At 38.8% G+C, this 23,194-nt stretch overlaps 2 protein-coding genes across 4 annotated transcripts in view; one reads left to right on the top strand and one right to left on the bottom strand.

Moving 5' to 3' along the window:
- Positions 1–244, bottom strand: part of EIPR1 (EARP complex and GARP complex interacting protein 1) — a 181,404-nt gene extending 181,160 nt beyond the window's left edge. Inside the window, exon 1 of one of the 2 annotated variants that reach the window (XM_075201500.1) lies at positions 98–244. In XM_075201500.1, coding sequence (XP_075057601.1) covers positions 98–139 — 42 coding nt within the window. In that variant the 5' untranslated portion in view covers positions 140–244. The remainder of the gene's footprint in view (positions 1–97) is intronic. The other variant, XM_075201502.1, reaches the window with a different exon arrangement.
- A 115-nt stretch (positions 245–359) lies between these two features.
- Positions 360–23,194, top strand: part of TRAPPC12 (trafficking protein particle complex subunit 12) — a 75,602-nt gene continuing 52,767 nt past the window's right edge. Inside the window, exons 1-3 of one of the 2 annotated variants that reach the window (XM_075201499.1) lie at positions 360–430; positions 2,088–3,307; positions 13,514–13,630. In XM_075201499.1, coding sequence (XP_075057600.1) covers positions 2,093–3,307; positions 13,514–13,630 — 1,332 coding nt within the window. In that variant the 5' untranslated portion in view covers positions 360–430; positions 2,088–2,092. Of the gene's footprint in view, positions 479–2,087; positions 3,308–13,513; positions 13,631–23,194 lie in introns of both variants that reach the window. The other variant, XM_075201498.1, reaches the window with a different exon arrangement.

The following is a 23,194-nucleotide window of genomic DNA, read 5'->3' as shown; positions in this document are numbered from 1 at the left end:
ACCTTAGATACTGACATAGCAGTATGTACAAACACGTTATGCCTTAGTCAGTGACTGTCTATGGTGTCACTGACAAGCAGCTATGTAGAAGACACACCTGAAATTCCAGCCCGTAGATAACTGGAGCATCATCCTCCATCTCGCTTCAGCTTTCACCTTTTTGCTTTGCAAACGCTTTAACTTGTTTCTTGGCTCATTCTGGCTCCCGTACTAACACTTCTTCCTGTTTCATATTTTTCCTATTTGTATCAATAAAGTTGTGTGAATCGGGTGAGCTGTGGCTACGCATGCGCGTCCTCTCTTTCGCGCATGCGTATAGTCGCCAGTGATCAATGAATGACGCATGCGCTGTGTTGTCACAGGGCTTGGCTGGTTCATGCGCATGGGCAATGATTGCCGGCAGTAGCTGAGTGTGGTCAGGGGAGATCAGGTGAGTGCTGGTGTTTTCTCAGGTTGTGGATGTCTGTTGCAGAGAGGGGTAAGTGCAAAGGCTGTCACTGAGGAACGTTCAGTAGGACAGGTTATTTTGCGGTTTTCATAATGTGTGTGTATGTATATATATATATATATATATATATATATATATATATATATATATATATATATATGTATGTAACTAACTAACTAACATCAGTGTTTCTCCTTCCGGAGGCATTTGCTTTCTATCCTGTGCAAAACGATGTCTCCACTCCAAGGTGCTGTCCTTTAAATCAAGATGCATTTAATGTGAGCTACTAAGGAGGAGCTTTAAAACGACCCCCTCATTATATTTCAGTACCCGATACTGATAAGCCTCAAGCAAGGCAAAGCAGTCTGGGTGTAGGTGAGGTTCTGTTTCAGTACATGGCACAAGTATGTTTTGCTTTTGGTGACAGCATGCCCCTTTGTATTATATTCTGAGTGGGTGAAACATTTACTTAAATGGTATCTTCACCCACTACATCTATTTTACTATTAAGTGTGTGAGAGACAGGGGTGTTGAAATAAAATATGTACTTTATCTCCCACATTTCTGTCTCTTTCTTGCTGTGAGACTGTCATGGTGGCAGACTTTGTGGTTACCAGACAGGGCCACCTGCATAGTGACCTCACAGAAATCAATTATGATTGTGTCATGTCCCAGCATTCTATCAGCTGTTACAAATAGAATGTTGGCATGGCTGCATTTGAGTACTTTTTTTTGCCAGATTCTAAAGCAGGTGACCCGCCATAGTAAACACAGTGACAGTCAGGCATGACCATTCTCACTGTGGAGATGACAAGGCAATATACTGTGTGAAACAGACACATGGAAGGTAAAGTACATATATACTACTATGAATGTTGTCACTAGGCATGGTGGAGCTTGAAGCTGTTCTTTCTTTACAGGCTAAACAGTCTCACTATAGATGACATTACGATTCAATGTTTGTGTTATGCTCTAAATGGAACAGCAGTGTATTTAGTGTTCTTATAAATAACAGCTCCTGCAGTGGGGGTGCAGACTTACATGTAGGTCCTCTAAAGGAGTTTAAACATCTATATCTTATCCCCTACACATTGAGTGTCTCTCTATTGTACTGCATATGCTGAGCAGATTATACCTACTTAACATTGATGAAGAAGTCTGTCTGTAGGTGGATTCTGTCACATAATTTGCCTGTTATGCCCTTAATAACCAGTGGGTGAAGTATTGATTTACAAGGCAGACATCAACTGTAAATGGTGGTTTCAAAGTGTCAGCTGTTGATGCTTCATTAATATTCTGTAATTAGGGAGGAGCTTTAAAGGCTCACTATGCTTATTCATGTTTTCATTAAGTCTTTTTAGCCTTATTTATAAACGGTTAAGAATAAAATCTTAATTGCCTCTATTCAAACTGTATTTTTGACAAAGAAGAAATTGGACAGACATTTCTGTATATCTTGCATTTTTACAAGTACTGTAAAAATTTCTCTATAGGTTTATGTGAATTAGATGAAGAGGAAAATAAACGGGCAAAAAAATCTTTGGAAACAAAATCTTTGTGAATTACGGCTCTTAAACATTTTTTTTTCTGACTTTTCATAAATGTCACGTTGTGTGTTTCTTCTTTTTAATTTCCATAGGAGCAATGGAGAACCCTGATACCAGCCATGAAAATGGTCTTATGTCTCCTAATAAGACAACTGCAGTTGACTCTGCTGGAGTTGCAGAGCTTCCTCCAACCAGTTGCTCAGAAGAGCAGGAAGAGATTCTTTTTCACGAGGAAACAATTGACCTTGATGCTGACACCTTTGAATCTGAAGAAAATGTCACCCTCTCTGAAGACTCTGGGAACCTGCTAGATAAACTGAACGAGCAGATGATGGAAAGTGTAATTATCTCAGACTCTCCCAACATCAGTGAAGACGATGCTGGAGATCTTGGATGCCTACAAGACATTGTGGATGAAATTGAAAGTAGCGATACTGTGGGATTGGGACAAGAAACAGAAAAAGAGAATCATGTAAGTGTAAATGGCGAGAATAATTCAGAACTAGAGGCCAGTCCGGATAACTCTGCTTCAGAGATGTTGACTGTGTGCAGCGAGTCTGCTCAACATGAAAATCAACTAAACATGGAAAATGAAGCAGTGACTGTAAACGCACAGCTGCCAGGAAGTGAGCACAAAGAAGAGCTAGTTGCCCAAGGTGGCAAATTGTCTCAAATAGATGAGACCATCCCAGTTTGTACAATCTTTAGCCAGGCTAATACACAACAGTCATTTTTAATCCACGATGGCTTTGAATCTCAAATGGTCAAGTCACCCAGTTTTGGAACTGAAATGAGAAGTTCTGTAAAGACTCAAACACAAGTTGTCCAGCCTAGTCCAAGCTTAAGCAACTTTTTCGCTGATAGCGGAGTTGTTAATTCTACGGCATCAGACTTTTTCGATTCCTTCACCACCTCTTCCATGTTTATTTCTGTCAGTAATCCAAACGCAGCTCCAGCTGTTCCTGAACGAAGCCCAGCACCTCTAACACCGGACACTGGCACCACCCAGGACCCTACTGCTGTTGGCTTTTTTGTGGGGAACAAGTCCCTTGATTCAAGTAGTTCACCAGCTTCTTTAGAAATACCTCAGTCTCCAAAGCCGTTCTCGCAGATTCATAGCGTGTTTGCTGGAAGTGATGACCCATTTGCCACAGCTCTAAACATGAGTGAGATGGATAGAAGAAATGATGCCTGGCTGCCTTCTGAAGAAACAAAGAACCTACTCATCTCTGTCAGCACTCAGCAGTATAACCCTGTCTTTATCGACAAGGAGAAACTGACTATGCCAGGGTTGAAGTTTGATAACATCCAGGTAAGAGACTTCACCTACTGACTGACATGAGCTTTAGCTGTGGCACCCTCCATGAATAAGTTACCTGTTTGGCTCCTGTTACATCTGCTGCGAGATCTCAGTACAGCGGGAAAAATTGGCCGTGGTTTTCTGGCAATCTGCTAGAAGGGTTCCCCATCTCATATTACTCTTGCATGCTCTCCTATAACTTTTACTTAAAATTGTGTCCAGAGAGAAGCTGTGTGTTGCGGGCAACACATGTAAACTGCTTCCCCTGGTGAAAACAATACATGGCTAAAAAGCTAAAGCAATGTGTTCAGTAAATGGTGCAATAAGACATGTACAAACCGAGAAATTTGCAATCTAAAAGTAGAAAACCACTTAATGCAGCATCATAGTTATAAACATCACATCTGCGTTCCTTTATATTTTTATAGTAGACTAGTTTTGCTCAACTTCAGTATCCCAACAGGTCAGGTTATCAGTATTTCCTTCTGTAGGATAATTTCTGATGAAGCCAAATAAATTTACTTACCTGTACAATATTAAGGAATTCTCAAAACACTATGGAGGTCCTTGAAAAAATGCAAATATGCAAAAGTAACAATGAATAAAATAAAATGTCATCTATTTCAGTATGTTACTGAAAGAAATGCATATGTCCCGGGCAGGCCCGGATTAAGGGAATGGAGGCCCCTGGGCTAAGGGCGCCTCCATTCCCCGTGAGGCCCCCATTGTGAGCCGCCCGCCGCCCCCATCCCCTGTGAGGGCCCCCCCCAAAGCGCTTACCTGTCAGTCCAGTCCTCCGTACCCGGCGCGCTGTATGCTCCTTACTGAGGAGATCTCGCGAGAGTTCACTCGTGAGATCTCCTCAGTGAGCAAAGTACTGAGCGCCGGGGACGGAGGACTGGACTGACAGTGCTCAGCAGCATTGATCGGGCTGGGGGCGCCCCCGCCCCCGGACCGATCAATAATGCTGCTGCGGACTTTGAAGGGCCCCCTGGATGCCCGAGGCCCCTGGGCTATAGCCCAGTTAGACCTCGGGTTAATCCGGCCCTGGTCCCGGGGGATGGAGATAGAGAGAGAGAGAGAGAGAGAGAGATATATATATATATATATATATATATATATATATATATATATATTTAATTACCGTTTCCCCCCCCCCCCACTGGTATGATGACTCTGTCGTTAGTATTTCTGCCTTATAGTACAGGGGCCAGGGCACTCTGTGTAGAGTTTATATGTACTCCCCGCACTTGTATGGGTTTCCTCCGGGTGCTCCAGTTTCATCTCACACTCCAAAAACATACTGATATGTTATTGACTTCTGATGACATTATGTGTGTGTTCGTGTTCCTGTAGGCAATATTAATTGGAAGCTACATTGGGGCAGCGAGTTAGGTGAATTGTGGTATTCTCTGTAAAGTGCTATGTAAAATGATGGTGCTATATAAAATAAAATTGAAAAAATAAATAACTCCAAGACAAACATGACATTTCCTGCAGAATGGTAGACCTGATAATACAGAGAGAATACTTTATCTTATCTGCATGCATTATATAATATGCTATTATACATTCCTTAAATAAGATCTTATTCTGTTTGAAGAGCACAACTTTCTCCGTATTGCAGTGCATGTTTAAATGGGTCTTTTTTAATACAACCTCATTGCCAGTTTTCTCAGAAATAAGATCATGCCCAGTGAATACAGGTTCTGTGAGCTGAAGGTCTGGTTTGTTTCTCACTCCTTGTTTTCAGAGTCTGAAATTGGGAGATGGGTGGTCAGCAAATGTCTTTTAAACTATATATTGAGTATTCTTCAATATTCCAATCTGTGACACTGATAAATCGATTGGAACAGAAACTGCCTAAGGCTGGTAACTTACTGGCATTTACACGCCACATCTGACCTCGAGTTCAGGCCACGCATGTAAAAATAAAGTCCATTTTATTCTATTTCACCCTGCCCATCTGTGTTTATACTTATGGCTCCTGTGTATGTTTGCGCTGCAGAATGGTGTTTTTATTTTGTAAACTCTTTATTTAGAAAGGGGACAATGGACAACAAAACGAGTGAGCAGCGATATATAAACATTCAAGTTGTTCCCTTGAAACTTTTTGGTATACATATGGGGGAGGGGTTGGGGGCGATGGAGAGCTACAAAGTGGAGTTAAATGAGACCTACAGAACAGTGATAAATGTTAATCAATATACATCCTATATATACGTCGGTCTTAACAAGGAAAGAATAAACAGACAACCAAATGGCACATTGCATTTCTTCGGAACTAAATGGAGAACGTCCAGGTCCGAGAAACCAGAGGCAGTGTAGGGCTCAAGTTATGAGGGAAGTAGGGATTCACAGAACATTAGGCGGTGCGGACAGTGAGTCCCGGCTCTCCCGAAGGTACCAGGGGGCCCAAACAAGGTCTAACATTATTATTATTATTATTATTATTATTATTATTAATTTTTATTTATAAGGCGCCACAAGGCGTCCGCAGCGCCGTACAGGGACAAACAAATTACAATACAATGGGAGACAGCACAGTACAGTAAACAGTAAGCACAGTAACTCAATAAGCTCAATGCACAGCTAGAGAGGGCGGGGAAGGGGGAGGGAGGATCCGCAAATGACGGGGCCCAAGAAGGAGGGCGCGGAAGACAGGGAGACCCCCAGGGGGAGGAGGGAGCGAGAGTGGACGTGGGGTGGAGGACGCTCGAGGAGGAGGGCTAAGTAGCTGGAGAGCAGAGTTAGAAGTGGTGGAAACAGGAGGAGAGATGGCCCTGCTCAAAGGAGCATACAATCTAAGGGGAGGGGTGGACAGACAGAGAAACGCAGGGGAGAGAGGGAGAGTAGGGTGACGGAGGCAGAAGGAAGTTAAGTGGGAGACAGGCTTTAAGAAAAAGGCGAGTTCTTAGGACCCGTTTGAAACTGGACAGATTAGGGGAAGTTCTGATGGAGGGAGGGAGCTTGTTCCAGTGGAGGGGGGCAGCGCGGGCGAAGTCTTGGATACGCGCATGGGAGGAGGTTATAAGGGGGGGAAGAGAGGCGATGGTCAGAGGCAGAACGGAGAGGGCGGGATGGAGCATGAATAGAGAAGAGGGTGGAGATGTAGGGCGCAGTGGAGTTGGTGAGGGCCTTGTAGGTGAGTGTGAGGAGCTTAGAGGATTCTGAAGGGAAATGGGAGCCAGTGAAGGGCTAGGTAGAGGGGGGAGACAGAAGAGGAGCGGCGAGAAAGGAAAATAAGCCTAGCGGCTGCGTTAAGAACAGATCGAAGGGGATGGAGATGAGAGTGGGGGAGGCCAGTAAGGAGGAGGTTGCAGTAGTCCAGGCGGGAGAGGATCAGAGAGTGGATAAGGCATTTGGTGGCATCTTGGGAGAGGAAGGGCTGGATGCGAGCGATGTTACGCAGCTGGAAGCGGCAGGATTTAGCAAGAGAGAGGAGTCGAGGATGACACCAAGGCAGCGAAGTTGGGGGACAGGGGAGAACATATGGTGTTTGAGGCAATGTATGTAATAAATAATAGATTTCATGCCTGCGATATGCCACACATAGTTTTTAAGTGCCAGTAGGATAAGGGAACTCAGGTTTTTTTCAGTGGTTGGCTATTAATGATTTAGCAGCCGCAAGAATGTGGGAAATCGGTTTATTAGACGGGGAGCTCTCTTCAGGCGTAAGTCGGGAGAGGAGGAAAGTCCAGGGGTCCTTAGTTAATGGTCATTCTGAAACGGAATTGAGGACTGCCAGGACTATATCCCAGAATGGGACTATGCGCAGACAGGTCCACCAAATGTGAACGAGCGTACCCCTCTGATCACAGTTCTGCCAGCAGCTCAGAGTAGAATTGGGGGACACTTGGAATCTGTCGCAGAATGTTTTATTTTCAACGTTTCTTGTTCTATTCTTGGGGCATTCAATGATTGTACTGCACTAGGGCTTAACAATAACAGTTACCCCAGTATTGTGTTGTGTTTTTTCCCCATTAATTTTGATAGGGTTGTGCACAACATGTTGAAACCCCATCGATATGAATGAATCTGCACAGCACTTCATTAGGGATTAAATTTAGTTCTTGTCCTGTGATCAAACCATGGAGCCCCTTTATCTCAAGCCAATACTAGCAGCTACTGTTGAAAACGGCTTTCTGATTGACTGAGAGGCTATCGACACTCCCGATAACTAATGCTTCTCTCATTCTGCAGCAGAGCTCCAAGCAGAGCAATCTTACATTGTTTATTATGGTTTTGTATTCTTTTTTTAATATGGATATAAAGAGAACTATTTTCCTGTGTATTAAAAGAAGATTTTCCCCTTTTGTATTACAAATATGGAATGTCTTGCTTCTGGATTACTAGAGCACCTTGTATTACAAGAGCTAGATATCTATCACATTCCAAAACCAAAACCTGCTCCTCCCTCCCTTTGCTGATTATAACAACTGGCATTCCACTAGATTTTGGCTGTCGGCCACAAGAGCATTAGTGAGGCTTGTTGTTAAGGCCTGGCTTGTAGTTGGCATTTCAATTCTTCTCAAAGGTGGAGTTGAGGTCAGAACCCAGTGCAGGCCAGTCAGGTTCTTTCACACTAAACTCAGGAAACCATTTTCAATAGGCCTCGCTTTGTGCACACTAAGGGGCCCATGTCAAAATATGAAAACGGCCTCAGACCATTAATCCTCCTGCACCAAACGTTACAATTCGGAGTTATCCCCAGCACCTATTTCCTGGGTGCTCCACCTGGCTGTTTTTACTTGCCACCCAGCTCTTGGAGCCCAGCAGAGTCCTATTAGAACAGGCACTATGTGAGCACTACAGCCCATCAGTGTGTTAGACCAGTCCTGGCAGCTGTGGGCAATAACCTCAAACTTTTCAATATTATTGCAAAGTATTCTAACTGCACTCACCCGGCTACTTCTTAATGCCACCTGGCTGGCAACATTTCCTGGGGAGAACACTGCAGTTCTTCTGGCATCCACCAAATAGTGAGGCATGATTTGTCACTAGAACAGACCTGGCCAACTTGTGGCTCTCCAGGTGTTGAGAAACTACAAGTCTATGTTACAGCTGCCCCAGTTGACTGAGGCAGCAGTAACAGAAAGCATTGAAAACTGCTGAGCTCTTCAGTATGACCCATTCTACTGCCAATGTTTTACTATGGAGATTGCATGGCTGTATGCTTGATTTTATACACCTATTAGCAATGGATGTGGCTGAAATGGCCAAACACACTAATTAGAAGTTGTCTCTCCAGATGACCCAGTGTTCCTTATTCTCCATGTATTCACAACCTAGGGATGCTGGGAAGAGCCTCAGCATGGGGCATTGTAGTTTTTTTGGGGTTGATGGGCTACATTGCTTTTTCTATTTTTGCCGGCCCCCTATAGAGGCTCATGTCCCGACCTACCTGGCTGTTATAACTTTTGGAACCAGTTCAAGCTGGGTATCACTGAGGCTGGTTGAGTAATTGAGGGGGGCATGTTTCCAGCTTTCTTTCATTTCATTGACACATTAATTTCATATTGGAAACCCTTATGCACAGAGCGCTTTTACAAATGCCTGTTAATTCATCCTGCACATATCAATTGTAAGAAAACGACACATGTGAACCACATAGTATTTATATATGCTCTTTGTACGCATTTTGCTTGTGTGTGCGTGTGGTTTTTTGTTTGTTTTTTTTATTGCAAACAGAATACTGGTATGTAACCAGCCTAATAGATTCTAAGCGCCCCAAATACTGTCATTGGAAGAGAATTCTTTGTATTTATGCAGCTGGTGAGAAGTTTCAGTCAGCATATTTTCCACAGCAACTTATTGAAAAGCACAATTTCTATATTTCAGTTTCAGGAAAACTTATGCATACAATTTATTTTTATATAGCTGTTTCATTTAGGTAAAGTGTTTGCAGAATTGTATTAATATATGAATATTCGGGGCAGGGGGGTTGTTTTCTGGATAGACAGTTGAGTGAAATTTAGGTATCTCTTCTGTCAGCTGTATAGAGCTGTGGTAATTAAGTTGCAGGCTACAACCCAAATTTCTGGAATCCTCCGTTCTGCATAATTTTGTACTATTTAGAAAGAAGAGTTTCCCTTCTCTTTTAGGGGGGCAGATGGTAAAAGTGATGTTTTACTCTTACTCTGTGCTAGCTCGGTGGTAGGGAGCATAGGCCTGGTGTACTGACGAGTTCTGTACTTCATTTTCACTGTTTGGTGATTAAGAACTCCCTGCATTTAATACCTGGCATCACAAGATTGGATTTATTACTGGTGGAATTACAATTATTGCTAGCCGTCTGGTATTCGTAACGTATGGCTATGTACTAAGTGTTTTTTCTTATCATCTATCACAGACCAGGATTTAAGAAGATACTGAGGTCAAGGGGAATTTTGAAATGAAAAGGATTCTCTTTTGAATACTTGGATGTTACATTTGGCCTAGAAAGGACTACAAGTGTATTAATTTGCTGATTCGACTGCTATGTGGTCTCACATAGTGGACAATACAGATTTATCTTTTTATGTCCCTTGCAGCTTGTATTACTAGGTATCTTTACACATGTGTTTGTGTTTTATGATATATTTTTTTTAATTGTTCATAATATGTTTTGTTTTATGGAGGATTGTTAAAAGTTATATAATTTTATGATTGGCTGAGAGTGTTTATTTAGTAATGTATGAAATAGGGCTGCATCAGTGCATATTTGTTTTGGTTTTTTTTTCTACATTTTGAGGTATAATAGCCTCTAGGCTCAGGATAAATACTTTCTCTTCTTGAGTTTTGGAGGGGCTCTCTTTAGCACCACTGCTGGTCTTTGTTTGAAGGTATATGTGCCTTTTGAATGCTTTCTGAAGTAATCCAGGTTCACAAAATGACAGACCACTGCGTAGCCCAAAAATGGCGATGGATGGAGGTTTGTGGTCGTTGGGTGGCTGAGTCTTTTTGGTGACACAGACTGTGAGAATAAGTTATTGGTGTCGTTTTTGGTGCTTTGGCTGGGGAGCTGCACAGTTGATGGTATTGATGTAGTCCATGACCACACACTACTAAAGGCCTGTCCCGGTCCTGTGTGGCCCAAATCGGGCCTTGTTGCTTATAAATGGAGTAGGCGAGTGGTGCAAGAGGCTGTGGGGCCGCTGTTCTGAGAATCCTTCCAGAGGAGGAACAGGCGTAGTATTGCGGTACCATGGAGAGGAACCGGGTGTCGGCAAACCCTGTCTCGGAAAAAGCAGGTTTTTTATTTTGCTGTTGCGGCAGGATATTAACTGTGGCTGGAGACTAAGGGACCTCGTGCTGGTGGGCTTGCAGGTTAAAACTTAGGCCTCTCAGAACTCCATAGACACAACCTGGAGGATGTAAAGTAGCTGTTTATTATTCCACGGTAGATGTTGTATACAACTCTTCCTTGCACAAGAGGCCGCAGTACAATGGGAGCTCAGCGCCAGTAAATTCGGGACCAAGTCGACAGTCTGTCCAAAAGTCTGATAACTGTAAGAATAGTTTTTCCTGAAGTTGCTACAGATGATGATGGGTTAACTATACTGAGTATAGCGCACTTACTCTTCACATCCATCTTGGTTAGCTACAAAGCCACACCCCCCCCTACCTTGTACCCTCTCTCCTCAACATTAATTTGAGTATTGCCTCCTAATTAATTGATTTTAACATAATTTTGTACAAGTACCTACTCGCAGCGATATATTGCACACGTCATTTAAATTTAAGGTAATTAAGTACATTATTACTTTGAGTGAATCTTAGGTCCTGAAGCAGATACCCAGACATAAAGGTAATGTCCACCTTCAATGCATGGCTAATATTTATTTTTTCTCACAGGTAGCAAATGTTGTTCACTCATTACAGTCCTATAATTTGACTAGAATCTAAGTTTACTGGGTTAAATTGCTGCCTGCATGAGTAAGGCTAGGAACACACTGAAGCAGGGTTTCCCAAACCCAGTCCTCAGGGCTCCCCAACAGTGCAGGTTTTCTGGATCACATGTGACACAATTAGGACCACCTGTGGATCTGTTACAATGTGTCAGTCAGTAATGAATACACCTGTGCTCCAGCAAGGAGATATTTAAAACCTGCACTGTTAGGGAGCCCTGAGGACTGGGTTTGGGAAACCCTGCACTAGAGAATTTTTTCTGTGACTGTAGGTCCGACCGGTCCTATGATTCATGCGTACACACGATTCACCTTCAGATCTGGTTGTTTAGGGAATGACAGCCCAATATGCATTTATTCATTCCTGTTGCACTGATTAACTGCCTTGTTATAGCTATCCACAAAAACCTCCAGTGTCTGTCTACCTGTTATCTACTTATAACAGTTTGGGTGCTCGGTCATACACCGCATCATAATGTCTGTCAGTTTCACGGTATTCTTGCATGCATTCCAAACCCATTCAGATGTGTTTATTATAACACTGCTGCATGCCAATGCATACATATTATAGTTGTTTTGTGCTGTAAAACATTGATTATGTCAATGTAAGATTAGAACTGATCTCTAGCATCCTCTGGCCTCAGTCTTAAGGTGTGCTAGGTAAGACGAATATGAAAACCCAATAAAACTACATAAGCTTGAATCTAGACCCTGATGGTGGTTAAAATCTACGTACTTCAGTTTCTGTAGCACATCCTTTGTTTGCTACATTTGTCACAATTCTCTGAGATTGTGAACTGGTTCCTGGGATGAAGCATGTACTTCATATGATTGGTATATCTATGAATAAAAACTTTGTTTTTAATTTCCCTTTCATTGAATGTGTCTGGTGTATAATTAATCTGCAGTCTAGCAGACTGCTGTAACCAATATCAGAGCAGTCATCAGCCAGAGAAATAATTGTTTTATACTTGTGAATATGTTCTGGTAACTCCTGACTCTGAGACAAATTAATTATAATTTCATTGTAAAATAAAAAATATTGTATTGTCAGTTAGGCAAGTCAATTTATTTTTCTTGTTTTTTATATATTATAATGGATAAGTTTTTTGTTTTTTTATTATTATCTGTTTTGTCCATACTCCTTTTTAAAGAACACTTATTTTACATCTTACCTGCTGTGTTTTTTTTTTGTTTAAACAAAATGTAACTGTGCATAGTATTTGATAAATAACACACTTATTGTCCAATGCATTTTGAAGTAGTATATGTTGTATTTGTGCTGCTTGAATATAATGGTTCTGGTATAATAATGGCCAATAGACCTTTAATGTATAGCCTCTACTCTAACAGCCACGTATTGAGGATTGCCCTAATCTGTAATATTTTGCTTGATGTAAATAAAACAGTAATATGTTTAGATAGCCCTGATTACAGGTAGGTTTGCCAATGGAGTAGTCATATTGCAAAATATCTGGCCTGTTAAATTAAAATAACAAATAAACAAATGTCATTTGTTCATTATTTTCCTGTTTTTAGAAAATAAGGGATAATTATTGCTTAAGTTGACAATAACAATTATAAATGTAAACTTACAAACTACATAATAGGGGACTCCAAAGGAGAGATATAAACTGATCTAGACAGAGCAGTCAACTTGCCCCTGTAAGTGCCATGCCCAGCCTGCCAGAGGGCATTGTGTGGCCCACAGTCTGATATTGAGGGGGCTCCTCCCACTACCCCCCCCCCCCCCCCCTTTGCATTGTTTTTATTATGACATGGCAGCAAATTTAAACAAAAACTGTGTAGGCCAGCAGAGCCGTAACTTTAAATTTTAGCGCCTGGGGCAAGAAGGAAAAGCACCCCTCCCTCAATTTTATCCTGATTAACCTTAAATATTTATAAACTGCGCCCCCTTCAGCGTTGGGCCCTGGGCGGTCGCCCCCCTCGCACAGCCCTAGTTAAGGCCCTGCAGGCCAGTTTTCTTTTTATATTTTCTGTGTAAGTGGGAGTAGACCAACACAATGCTTTCAGTACAACAGGAATGGAAAAAATAATGTAGAATTAGGGAGCCAGCTGCTTCAATCTAAGTCCATCCTCTGCTTGAAAGAAATTACTCCCAAAAATTTAAAGGAATTTACCGTAAGCTCCAGCTAAAAATAAGCTAAAGCCTGTATGGAGCATTGGGCAGGATGACTCTTAATTTGCATAAAGTGCCTGCTAGTTTTCTGTGCTCTTTCCCAAGCAGAGGGAACATAGAAAACTAGAATCAGCGTTGGCTATGACTGTGTAGTACCCAACAGGTGATGGGTTTGTTTGTCTGTTTCAGGGCGATGCAGTGCGTGAACTTATGTTGCGGTTCCTGGGTGAACAAGCTGCCATGAAAAGACAGGTCCTCACCGCCAACTCTGTAGAACAGACATTTCTGGGGCTCAAACAACTTCTTGTAAGTATCTGTATTGTATCCATCTTTTTATAACCCCAATGCAAATGTGCAATGAAATATGTCTGGACATCTTTTCTTTCATTGTAGCTGAATTAAGTCATGTTTTTAATAAAGGGCTTGCATGCTACATGGCACTATAAAATATAGATGTATAATTGTGTTTTTACAGGAAGAGAAGTTTCCCTATACTTACAGTACAAATGGCCTAAACTCAAACAAAAGTTGATCTAATACAGCCTAAACAATTTGCAGATACATATGTAAAGGTCACATGCAGTGACTGAAGTTACTATCTTTGTTTATTTTGTTATGTTTTTAGTCCTGTTTCAAGGGAATGGTCACCGCTCTAAATGACCTATAGAACCTCATATGAACCAGTTTGCACAGGACCCCTGTTTTATAGCCTATAGATTTCTATCCAAATATTACAGAAGGTGAAAAAAAAACTGAAGATTGGCCATTTATAGGTTACAGGGTAGGGAGGTCTGATTTGGGGCGGGAGTCCTGATTGGGGCCTCTGTTCTTATACTTAAGTTTGAGGAGATCATAAGATCTCTGATTCTTGGAATTTCCATCCAAATTAGATGGATCCTCTGACCTCTGAAGTTAAAGTTGGGTCCACTATTTGTTTTAGTTAAAGCCATGGATTAGCAAAATAAATTATCTGAAGTGCAGCTGTCAGCTTGTATAGTAGTGGATTACACTAATTCCTGCATTTATCAAGAGATTCAATAATGACTTTTATAAGAGCTCATTTTTAAGTTGTGCAGCAGTAGGAATGAAGGGTAATAAGTGTATCCTTTTAGTACTAGGCTACATGGTCATATTCCCCACAAATATATGGACTAGAGCCTGTCCGACTCTACAGTACTGCATACTGCCAGCAGAGAGGAGAGACTGTTGAAAATAACTTTTGGAGGACCACTGTGGTGCATTACCACCTACTTGGTACTGTGTACTGTATGTCTGGAAGTCCTGTTGTATAAATATCATTTTAAACCATTGCTTTTCATTGAAGATGTAGTTTAGTTCCCTTTCGCCGCCACACTACCTAGAAAGTCAAAGTTGAAGCTTTAGCTGATGTATGTTGTCAAAAGAGCATATTGTGAGGTAATTGCTGCAGAAGATGTTGGCTCAAACTGGGTTCATTTCTGAGGCAAAGATTTTCTATGGCATGAATGCTAGGAAATGTCTACTTTGGGTGTATTTCCATGAGTCTAAAGACTGGAAACTTAGTCTTGTACTCACTTCATCTATTGTAGCCCAGCAAGGCTTCTTCTCCCTCCCCTGGGAATGTTCAGAATAGAACTCCCCTAGGAACTAACTTGCGCCAGTGGGCATGAGAAAATGAGGATACATGCATAATGATAATGCAAAAAATGTATAGTTATATAAAAAAAATAATGTTATTGTCTCCTTCAAGTACGGTTTTGCATTTACAGGTTAATGATTAATTTGTGATTTGATCACTAGTTTACATTCAGCTCAGCGATTTGCTCTATTTTGGGGACACAACAGAATGAGTTGTGTAGGAATAATTTGCGAGAGTTCAGTGAGGTCTGTTTCCTAATGAGAATCTTGTTTAATATTACATCGTAAAACAACGACTTTAGAAATCATTCTTTCTCAAGAATATAGCAATGTGCTATGTTGTTACAGTGATCAACAATGCGTTTGAAATGGCTTAAGGGGAATATGACTTAAAATACAAAAGTTTTGTTTTGAGAAATGTATATGTTCGAAACTTTTGTTTATATAGAATCCATGTCTGATTATTTCCTTCCACTTCAAGTCATTAAAATAGTCTCTTGTACCTTGTTTGTACAGTTATGTGCAATTATTACTGTTTTCACATAACTGCACTGTGTCCTAAAAGCTGAATATCCTAGAATTAAAAAGCTTTGAAAATAATAAATCCTAACAACTGTATTGAGTCCGTTGATTGGTGCAACCCACTTACTGGATTTTTATGATGAGTTCAGTTTTTGAAGAATTATTCAGCTCTATTTTTTTAGTTTTCTATGCTGGAATAAAATCATCTAGACAAGTTTGTTTCACAGAGTGTCTGTAATTGAAACCCATTATAGGGTCCTACTGAGGTTGTACCGGTGTACCATGGGACTTCCAACACCTCCAATCTAGCTATCGGGGCACCACTGCATATTTGGTGGAAAACCCCAAAGCTTTGTCCATTTTGGGAAGGGGTGATTGCTATATCAAGATAAATTATGAAAAGTGGAATCCCAGAGATTAACCTTTTTAGAGCCCTGTTAAACTCAACAGAAACTATTCAAAATCTGTGGCTAGGAACCTTATCACCCCCACCCAGGTAGTCGACGGTTTGAGGAATAGCTTCCCTTGGGACTGTTGCCCTTCCCACTTGACAAGAGACTGTTACAGCTCTTTCAAATATTTTACCCATTCTAAATGCCCTACGGGCAGACTATAAAAGCTGTTATTCTAAACGCCTTTCATGAATTGATAAAGTTAATATGATCATGAACACATTACCTAAAACTATATATGATTCAAACACAACCGATTCATATTGGTTTGATTTACCCGCTTTTGCTTTTTTTCCCCCACATGATATCTGCTCTATACAAGCTTATCGTTTAAGCCTCATGTCACACACGTTGGGAAAGGGATCTCTGAGGATGGCTGTACATTCAGACATGCTTGTTCCATCAGCACCTTGATAGTGGATACACAATATAAAATACCGACACAATGGTACAGAAATCCAAGTTTGTTCCGAAAGATATAGTCGACTACCCCTGGTGTCTGTTGGAGGTGCTCGGTGCCCCCAGGGAGCTATTTGCACATCTGGTGGAAATGTCCCTGTATACATTAGAATGCTGTGTTATAAATGGCATATAACGATCTTTATAATACGTTTCAACAATAATTAAAAAATGTTGGCGGTTATTGCCCACACCTCCCAGGATTGGTCAGACTTGTGGTCAGTGGTCTAACACACACACACTGCTGCCTATAGTGCCTGTTCTATATAGAAACAATGGTTTATTCTATTATAATAGGACTCTGCTGGGCTCCAAGAGCCGGGTAGTAAGTTAAAACAGCCGGTGGAGCACCCAGGAAATAGGTGCTGGGGAGAACACTGGCCCCTCTGTACATGCTAGAGACTCTCTTGTTCTAATGAAATAATGCTCAATTCTTTATAGATTCATGCTATATCTTATGTTAACACTGTGTGATGTGTTTTTCCTGCATTAGTTTTCTTCTTAATAAAAAATTAAATAAAGATATTTTATTTAAAACATAATATTAGAGTTTCAGAGCCAGTGCCAAATGGCCTGTTTTGCCCAGCTGCGAGAGGCTTTATATGCTTGGCTGTGTAGGGATACGTTGGCTTTTCCAGGGAGTCCACGCTACAAGCGCCAGCCATCGGTGGCAGCACTCTATTGCCTTTAAATCAAATTTGGACTCTCACTGATCCTCAGTTTCTCAAGTCCAAACCAGTGTTTGAAACTTGCTCAATTCTTAGGTAATGAAATTTAATTAACACTTTTACCCTGGGAATTTATTTGGTGTTTCTTGGACTCTCTGGCACTTAGAAACATGGTGGAGGAGAGACTCCTTTACACAGGACCGTGTCTCACAGAAGGACGTGCACACCAAGAGGATATAGACTCCCATTGATGATCTAATCCATACAGCTTTATAGGAAGGGATGCACACAGACTTGCACATTACTGGTGGACTAGGTTTATATATATATCTCTATCTCTATCGATCGATCTCTATCTCTATCGATCGATCTCTATCTCTATCGATCGATCTCTATCTCTATCGATCGATCTCTATCTCTATCGATCGATCTCTATCTCTATCGATCTATCTCTATCTGATATATATAGATCTATCTCTATCTGATATATATAGATCTATCTCTATCTGATATATATAGATCTATCTCTATCTGATATATATAGATCTATCTCTATCTGATATATATAGATCTATCTCTATCTGATATATATAGATCTATCTCTATCTGATATATATAGATCTATCTCTATCTGATATATATATAGATCTATCTCTATCTGATATATATATAGATCTATCTCTATCTGATATATATATAGATCTATCTCTATCTGATATATATAGATCTATCTCTATCTGATATATATAGATCTATCTCTATCTGATATATATAGATCTATCTCTATCTCTATCTGATATATATAGATCTATCTCTATCTCTATCTGATATATATAGATCTATCTCTATCTCTATCTGATATATATAGATCTATCTCTATCTCTATCTGATATATATAGATCTATCTCTATCTCTATCTGATATATATAGATCTATCTCTATCTGATATATATAGATCTATCTCTATCTCTATCTGATATATATAGATCTATCTCTATCTGATATATATAGATCTATCTCTATCTCTATCTGATATATATATAGATCTATCTCTATCTCTATCTAGATATGATATATATAGATCTATCTCTATCTCTATCTCTATCTAGATATGATATATATAGATCTATCTCTATCTCTATCTCTATCTAGATATGATATATATAGATCTATCTCTATCTCTATCTAGATATGATATATATAGATCTATCTCTATCTGATATATATAGATCTATCTCTATCTCTATCTGATATATATAGATCTATCTCTATCTGATATATATAGATCTATCTCTATCTCTATCTGATATATATATAGATCTATCTCTATCTCTATCTGATATATATATAGATCTATCTCTATCTCTATCTGATATATATATAGATCTATCTCTATCTCTATCTGATATATATATATATATATATAGATCTATCTCTATCTCTATCTGATATATATATATAGATCTATCTCTATCTCTATCTCTATCTAGATATGATATATATAGATCTATCTCTATCTGATATATATAGATCTATCTCTATCTGATATATATAGATCTATCTCTATCTGATATATATATAGATCTATCTCTATCTGATATATATATAGATCTATCTCTATCTGATATATATAGATCTATCTCTATCTGATATATATAGATCTATCTCTATCTGATATATATAGATCTATCTCTATCTGATATATATAGATCTATCTCTATCTCTATCTGATATATATAGATCTATCTCTATCTCTATCTGATATATATATATATAGATCTATCTCTATCTCTATCTGATATATATATATATAGATCTATCTCTATCTCTATCTGATATATATATATAGATCTATCTCTATCTCTATCTGATATATATATAGATCTATCTCTATCTCTATCTGATATATATATAGATCTATCTCTATCTCTATCTGATATATATATAGATCTATCTCTATCTCTATCTGATATATATATATATATATAGATCTATCTCTATCTCTATCTCTATCTAGATATGATATATATAGATCTATCTCTATCTCTATCTCTATCTAGATATGATATATATAGATCTATCTCTATCTCTATCTAGATATGATATATATAGATCTATCTCTATCTGATATATATAGATCTATCTCTATCTCTATCTGATATATATAGATCTATCTCTATCTGATATATATAGATCTATCTCTATCTCTATCTGATATATATATAGATCTATCTCTATCTCTATCTGATATATATATAGATCTATCTCTATCTCTATCTGATATATATATAGATCTATCTCTATATCTATCTGATATATATATATATATATAGATCTATCTCTATCTCTATCTGATATATATATATAGATCTATCTCTATCTCTATCTCTATCTCTATCTGATATATATAGATCTATCTCTATCTGATATATATAGATCTATCTCTATCTGATATATATAGATCTATCTCTATCTGATATATATATAGATCTATCTCTATCTGATATATATATAGATCTATCTCTATCTGATATATATAGATCTATCTCTATCTGATATATATAGATCTATCTCTATCTGATATATATAGATCTATCTCTATCTCTATCTGATATATATAGATCTATCTCTATCTCTATCTGATATATATAGATCTATCTCTATCTCTATCTGATATATATATATATATAGATCTATCTCTATCTCTATCTGATATATATATAGATCTATCTCTATCTCTATCTGATATATATATAGATCTATCTCTATCTCTATCTGATATATATATAGATCTATCTCTATCTCTATCTGATATATATATAGATCTATCTCTATCTCTATCTGATATATATATAGATCTATCTCTATCTCTATCTGATATATATATATATATATAGATCTATCTCTATCTCTATCTGATATATATATATATATATATATAGATCTATCTCTATCTCTATCTCTATCTAGATATGATATATATAGATCTATCTCTATCTCTATCTCTATCTAGATATGATATATATAGATCTATCTCTATCTCTATCTAGATATGATATATATAGATCTATCTCTATCTGATATATATAGATCTATCTCTATCTCTATCTGATATATATAGATCTATCTCTATCTGATATATATAGATCTATCTCTATCTCTATCTGATATATATATAGATCTATCTATATCTCTATCTGATATATATATAGATCTATCTCTATCTCTATCTGATATATATATAGATCTATCTCTATCTCTATCTGATATATATATATATATAGATCTATCTCTATCTCTATCTGATATATATATATAGATCTATCTCTATCTCTATCTCTATCTAGATATGATATATATAGATCTATCTCTATCTCTATCTAGATATGATATATATAGATCTATCTCTATCTCTATCTAGATATGATATATATATAGATCTATCTCTATCTCTATCTCTATCTAGATATGATATATATAGATCTATCTCTATCTCTATCTAGATATGATATATATAGATCTATCTCTATCTCTATCTAGATATGATATATATAGATCTATCTCTATCTCTATCTCTATCTAGATATGATATATATATAGATCTATCTCTATCTCTATCTCTATCTAGATATGATATATATAGATCTATCTCTATCTCTATCTCTATCTAGATATGATATATATAGATCTATCTCTATCTCTCTATCTCTATCTCTATCTAGATATGATATATATAGATCTATCTCTATCTCTCTATCTCTATCTCTATCTCTATCTAGATATGATATATATATAGATCTATCTCTATCTCTCTATCTCTATCTCTATCTAGATATGATATATATATAGATCTATCTCTATCTCTCTATCTCTATCTCTATCTAGATATGATATATATATAGATCTATCTCTATCTCTCTATCTCTATCTCTATCTAGATATGATATATATATAGATCTATCTCTATCTCTCTATCTCTATCTAGATATGATATATATATAGATCTATCTCTATCTCTCTATCTCTATCTCTATCTAGATATGATATATATAGATCTATCTCTATCTCTATCTCTATCTAGATATGATATATATAGATCTATCTCTATCTCTATCTAGATATGATATATAGAGAGAGATAGATTAAAACTACTGCATGACACCACCTCCTATTTTGAATCATAGTATTATTTATTCTATAATATTTGGAAGCCCGTGAGTATATCACTCTCTACCTTTGAGTGATGTGTAAGAGCTACTTGAGCAATACACATCATTGTACATTGATCCTTCTGTCTTTGCTACCCAGCTGTACTGATTCAAAGTAAGTGGTCTGAAGGAATTGACCAGAATAGCCAGCAAAGAGGTGCTTCAGCGCTTTGCGCTACCCAGAAGTGTGCCAGTGAAAGAGCCTGTGCGTGGCAGTGATGCCCTCCCACAATTGTGGGTACTATGTTGGTGCTCAGTTGACCAGTCAGTGAGTGGCTGGTGGTCAAGCAGCATCAGTGGGAGCTGGTACTGAAAACAGGTTGCTGGCAGCTAGCGAAATACCATACAAACTGGCAACTGTCAGGGTAGCAAATGAAGTCATCCTGTTGCAAGAATAAGACTGGTAAGTTGTTGCGTAACCAAGAAATGTTTGACCAGCCCAAGGAGAGGGAACTTGACCATATAATACCCAGGTTTACGGGTATGACCTAGCTAGAAGCTATGCAGTCCAGACTCCACCCTTTTGACAGATATGATTGAGAAACCACACTTACCAACACTTTAATTAAAATAACAAATGCAGTTAAAGTCATGATTAATAACAAGAGCCAGACTCCAGGTCTCTGGATGTTGTGAGCTGCTGAATCCACAGATGCAGCAACTGCTACTGGAATTGAATATTAGGAAATCTAAGTTCTGAGACCCATATACTACATTGATCCCTAAACCTGGAAATGAGTTTTTGTAGGAGGGGCCTTATTTTGGAAATAAATCTGCATTGCCAACTTAGGCTGGGCTCACACTACAGAAATTTTCTCCTGATGTGTTCTCTATAACGAGTTTACCAACAACTGGTAACAAAAGTCCCAATCAGCATTCCAATTTCAACGCTAGATTAACCTTTAGATCTGTGCTCTTCATCTGTTATAACCATAGGCTGAAAAGACCATTCTTTAAATGATTCTTTAAATTCTCTAACTCTTTAAATTCTAGGGAGATCCTGATGGAGAGTGCAGACACACTGCAGAATTGGAACGATATCCTTCCATCCTCCAACAAAAATTTATTTAAAAATGGTTTGATTTAACATATCAAATGAAATTATATGATGTACTGTGGAACGATAATTGCTCATTGTTACAGTGTGCACACTAATGCAATATCGGGCCAGACGGTTGTTTATCAGGTGATTGGCCCCATAATTGGCTTAAATTCTTGCATCGTGTACCCAGCCTAAAGCTAGGTACACACTACATGAAACTTCCAACGATGCGATGGGCAGCACAGTGGCGAAGTGGTAGCACTTCTGCCTCACAGCGCTAGGGTCATGAGTTCAATTCCCGACCACGGCCTTATCTGTGCGGAGTTTGTATGTTCTCCCTGTGATTGCGTGGGTTTCCTCCGGGTGCTCCGGTTTCCTCCCACACTCCAAAAACATACTAGTAGGTTAATTGGTTGCTATCAAAATTGACCCTAGTCTCTACCTGTCTGTCTGTCTCCCTCTCTATGTGTGTGAGTGTGTGTCTATATTAGGGAATTTAGACTGTAAGCTCCAATGGGGCAGGGACAGATGTGAATGAGTTCTCTGTACAGCGCTGCGGAGTCAGTGGCGCTATATAAATAAATGATGATGATGATGATGCGATAGTTTTACCAACTTTCTCCACGACAGAAAAAAAAAAAAAGCCCTGATCAGCATTCCGATTCCTGTGTACACACTAGAACGATTTACCTTCAGATCTGTGTGTCTCTCATACATGTGACAGGATCCCTGGCTGAAGCAACATGCCGGCAGCACCAGCACTCTGCGCTGTCCCCTGTGTGTCTCACTAATAAATCTCCTCCTGTCATGCACTTTGAAGTCATGTGCTCGCAGGGGTGAAGGATCTGCACTGAAGTCCTGGCTTTCTGCAGTTTGTCACGCTGTCAAGCAACTTTCTAGTC

Source organism: Mixophyes fleayi, chromosome 3 (assembly GCF_038048845.1).
Source record: "Mixophyes fleayi isolate aMixFle1 chromosome 3, aMixFle1.hap1, whole genome shotgun sequence".
Lineage (NCBI taxonomy): Eukaryota > Metazoa > Chordata > Amphibia > Anura > Limnodynastidae > Mixophyes > Mixophyes fleayi.
The sequence above is the reverse complement of the archived record's forward strand: the minus strand, read 5'-3'. Positions and strand labels throughout refer to the sequence as shown.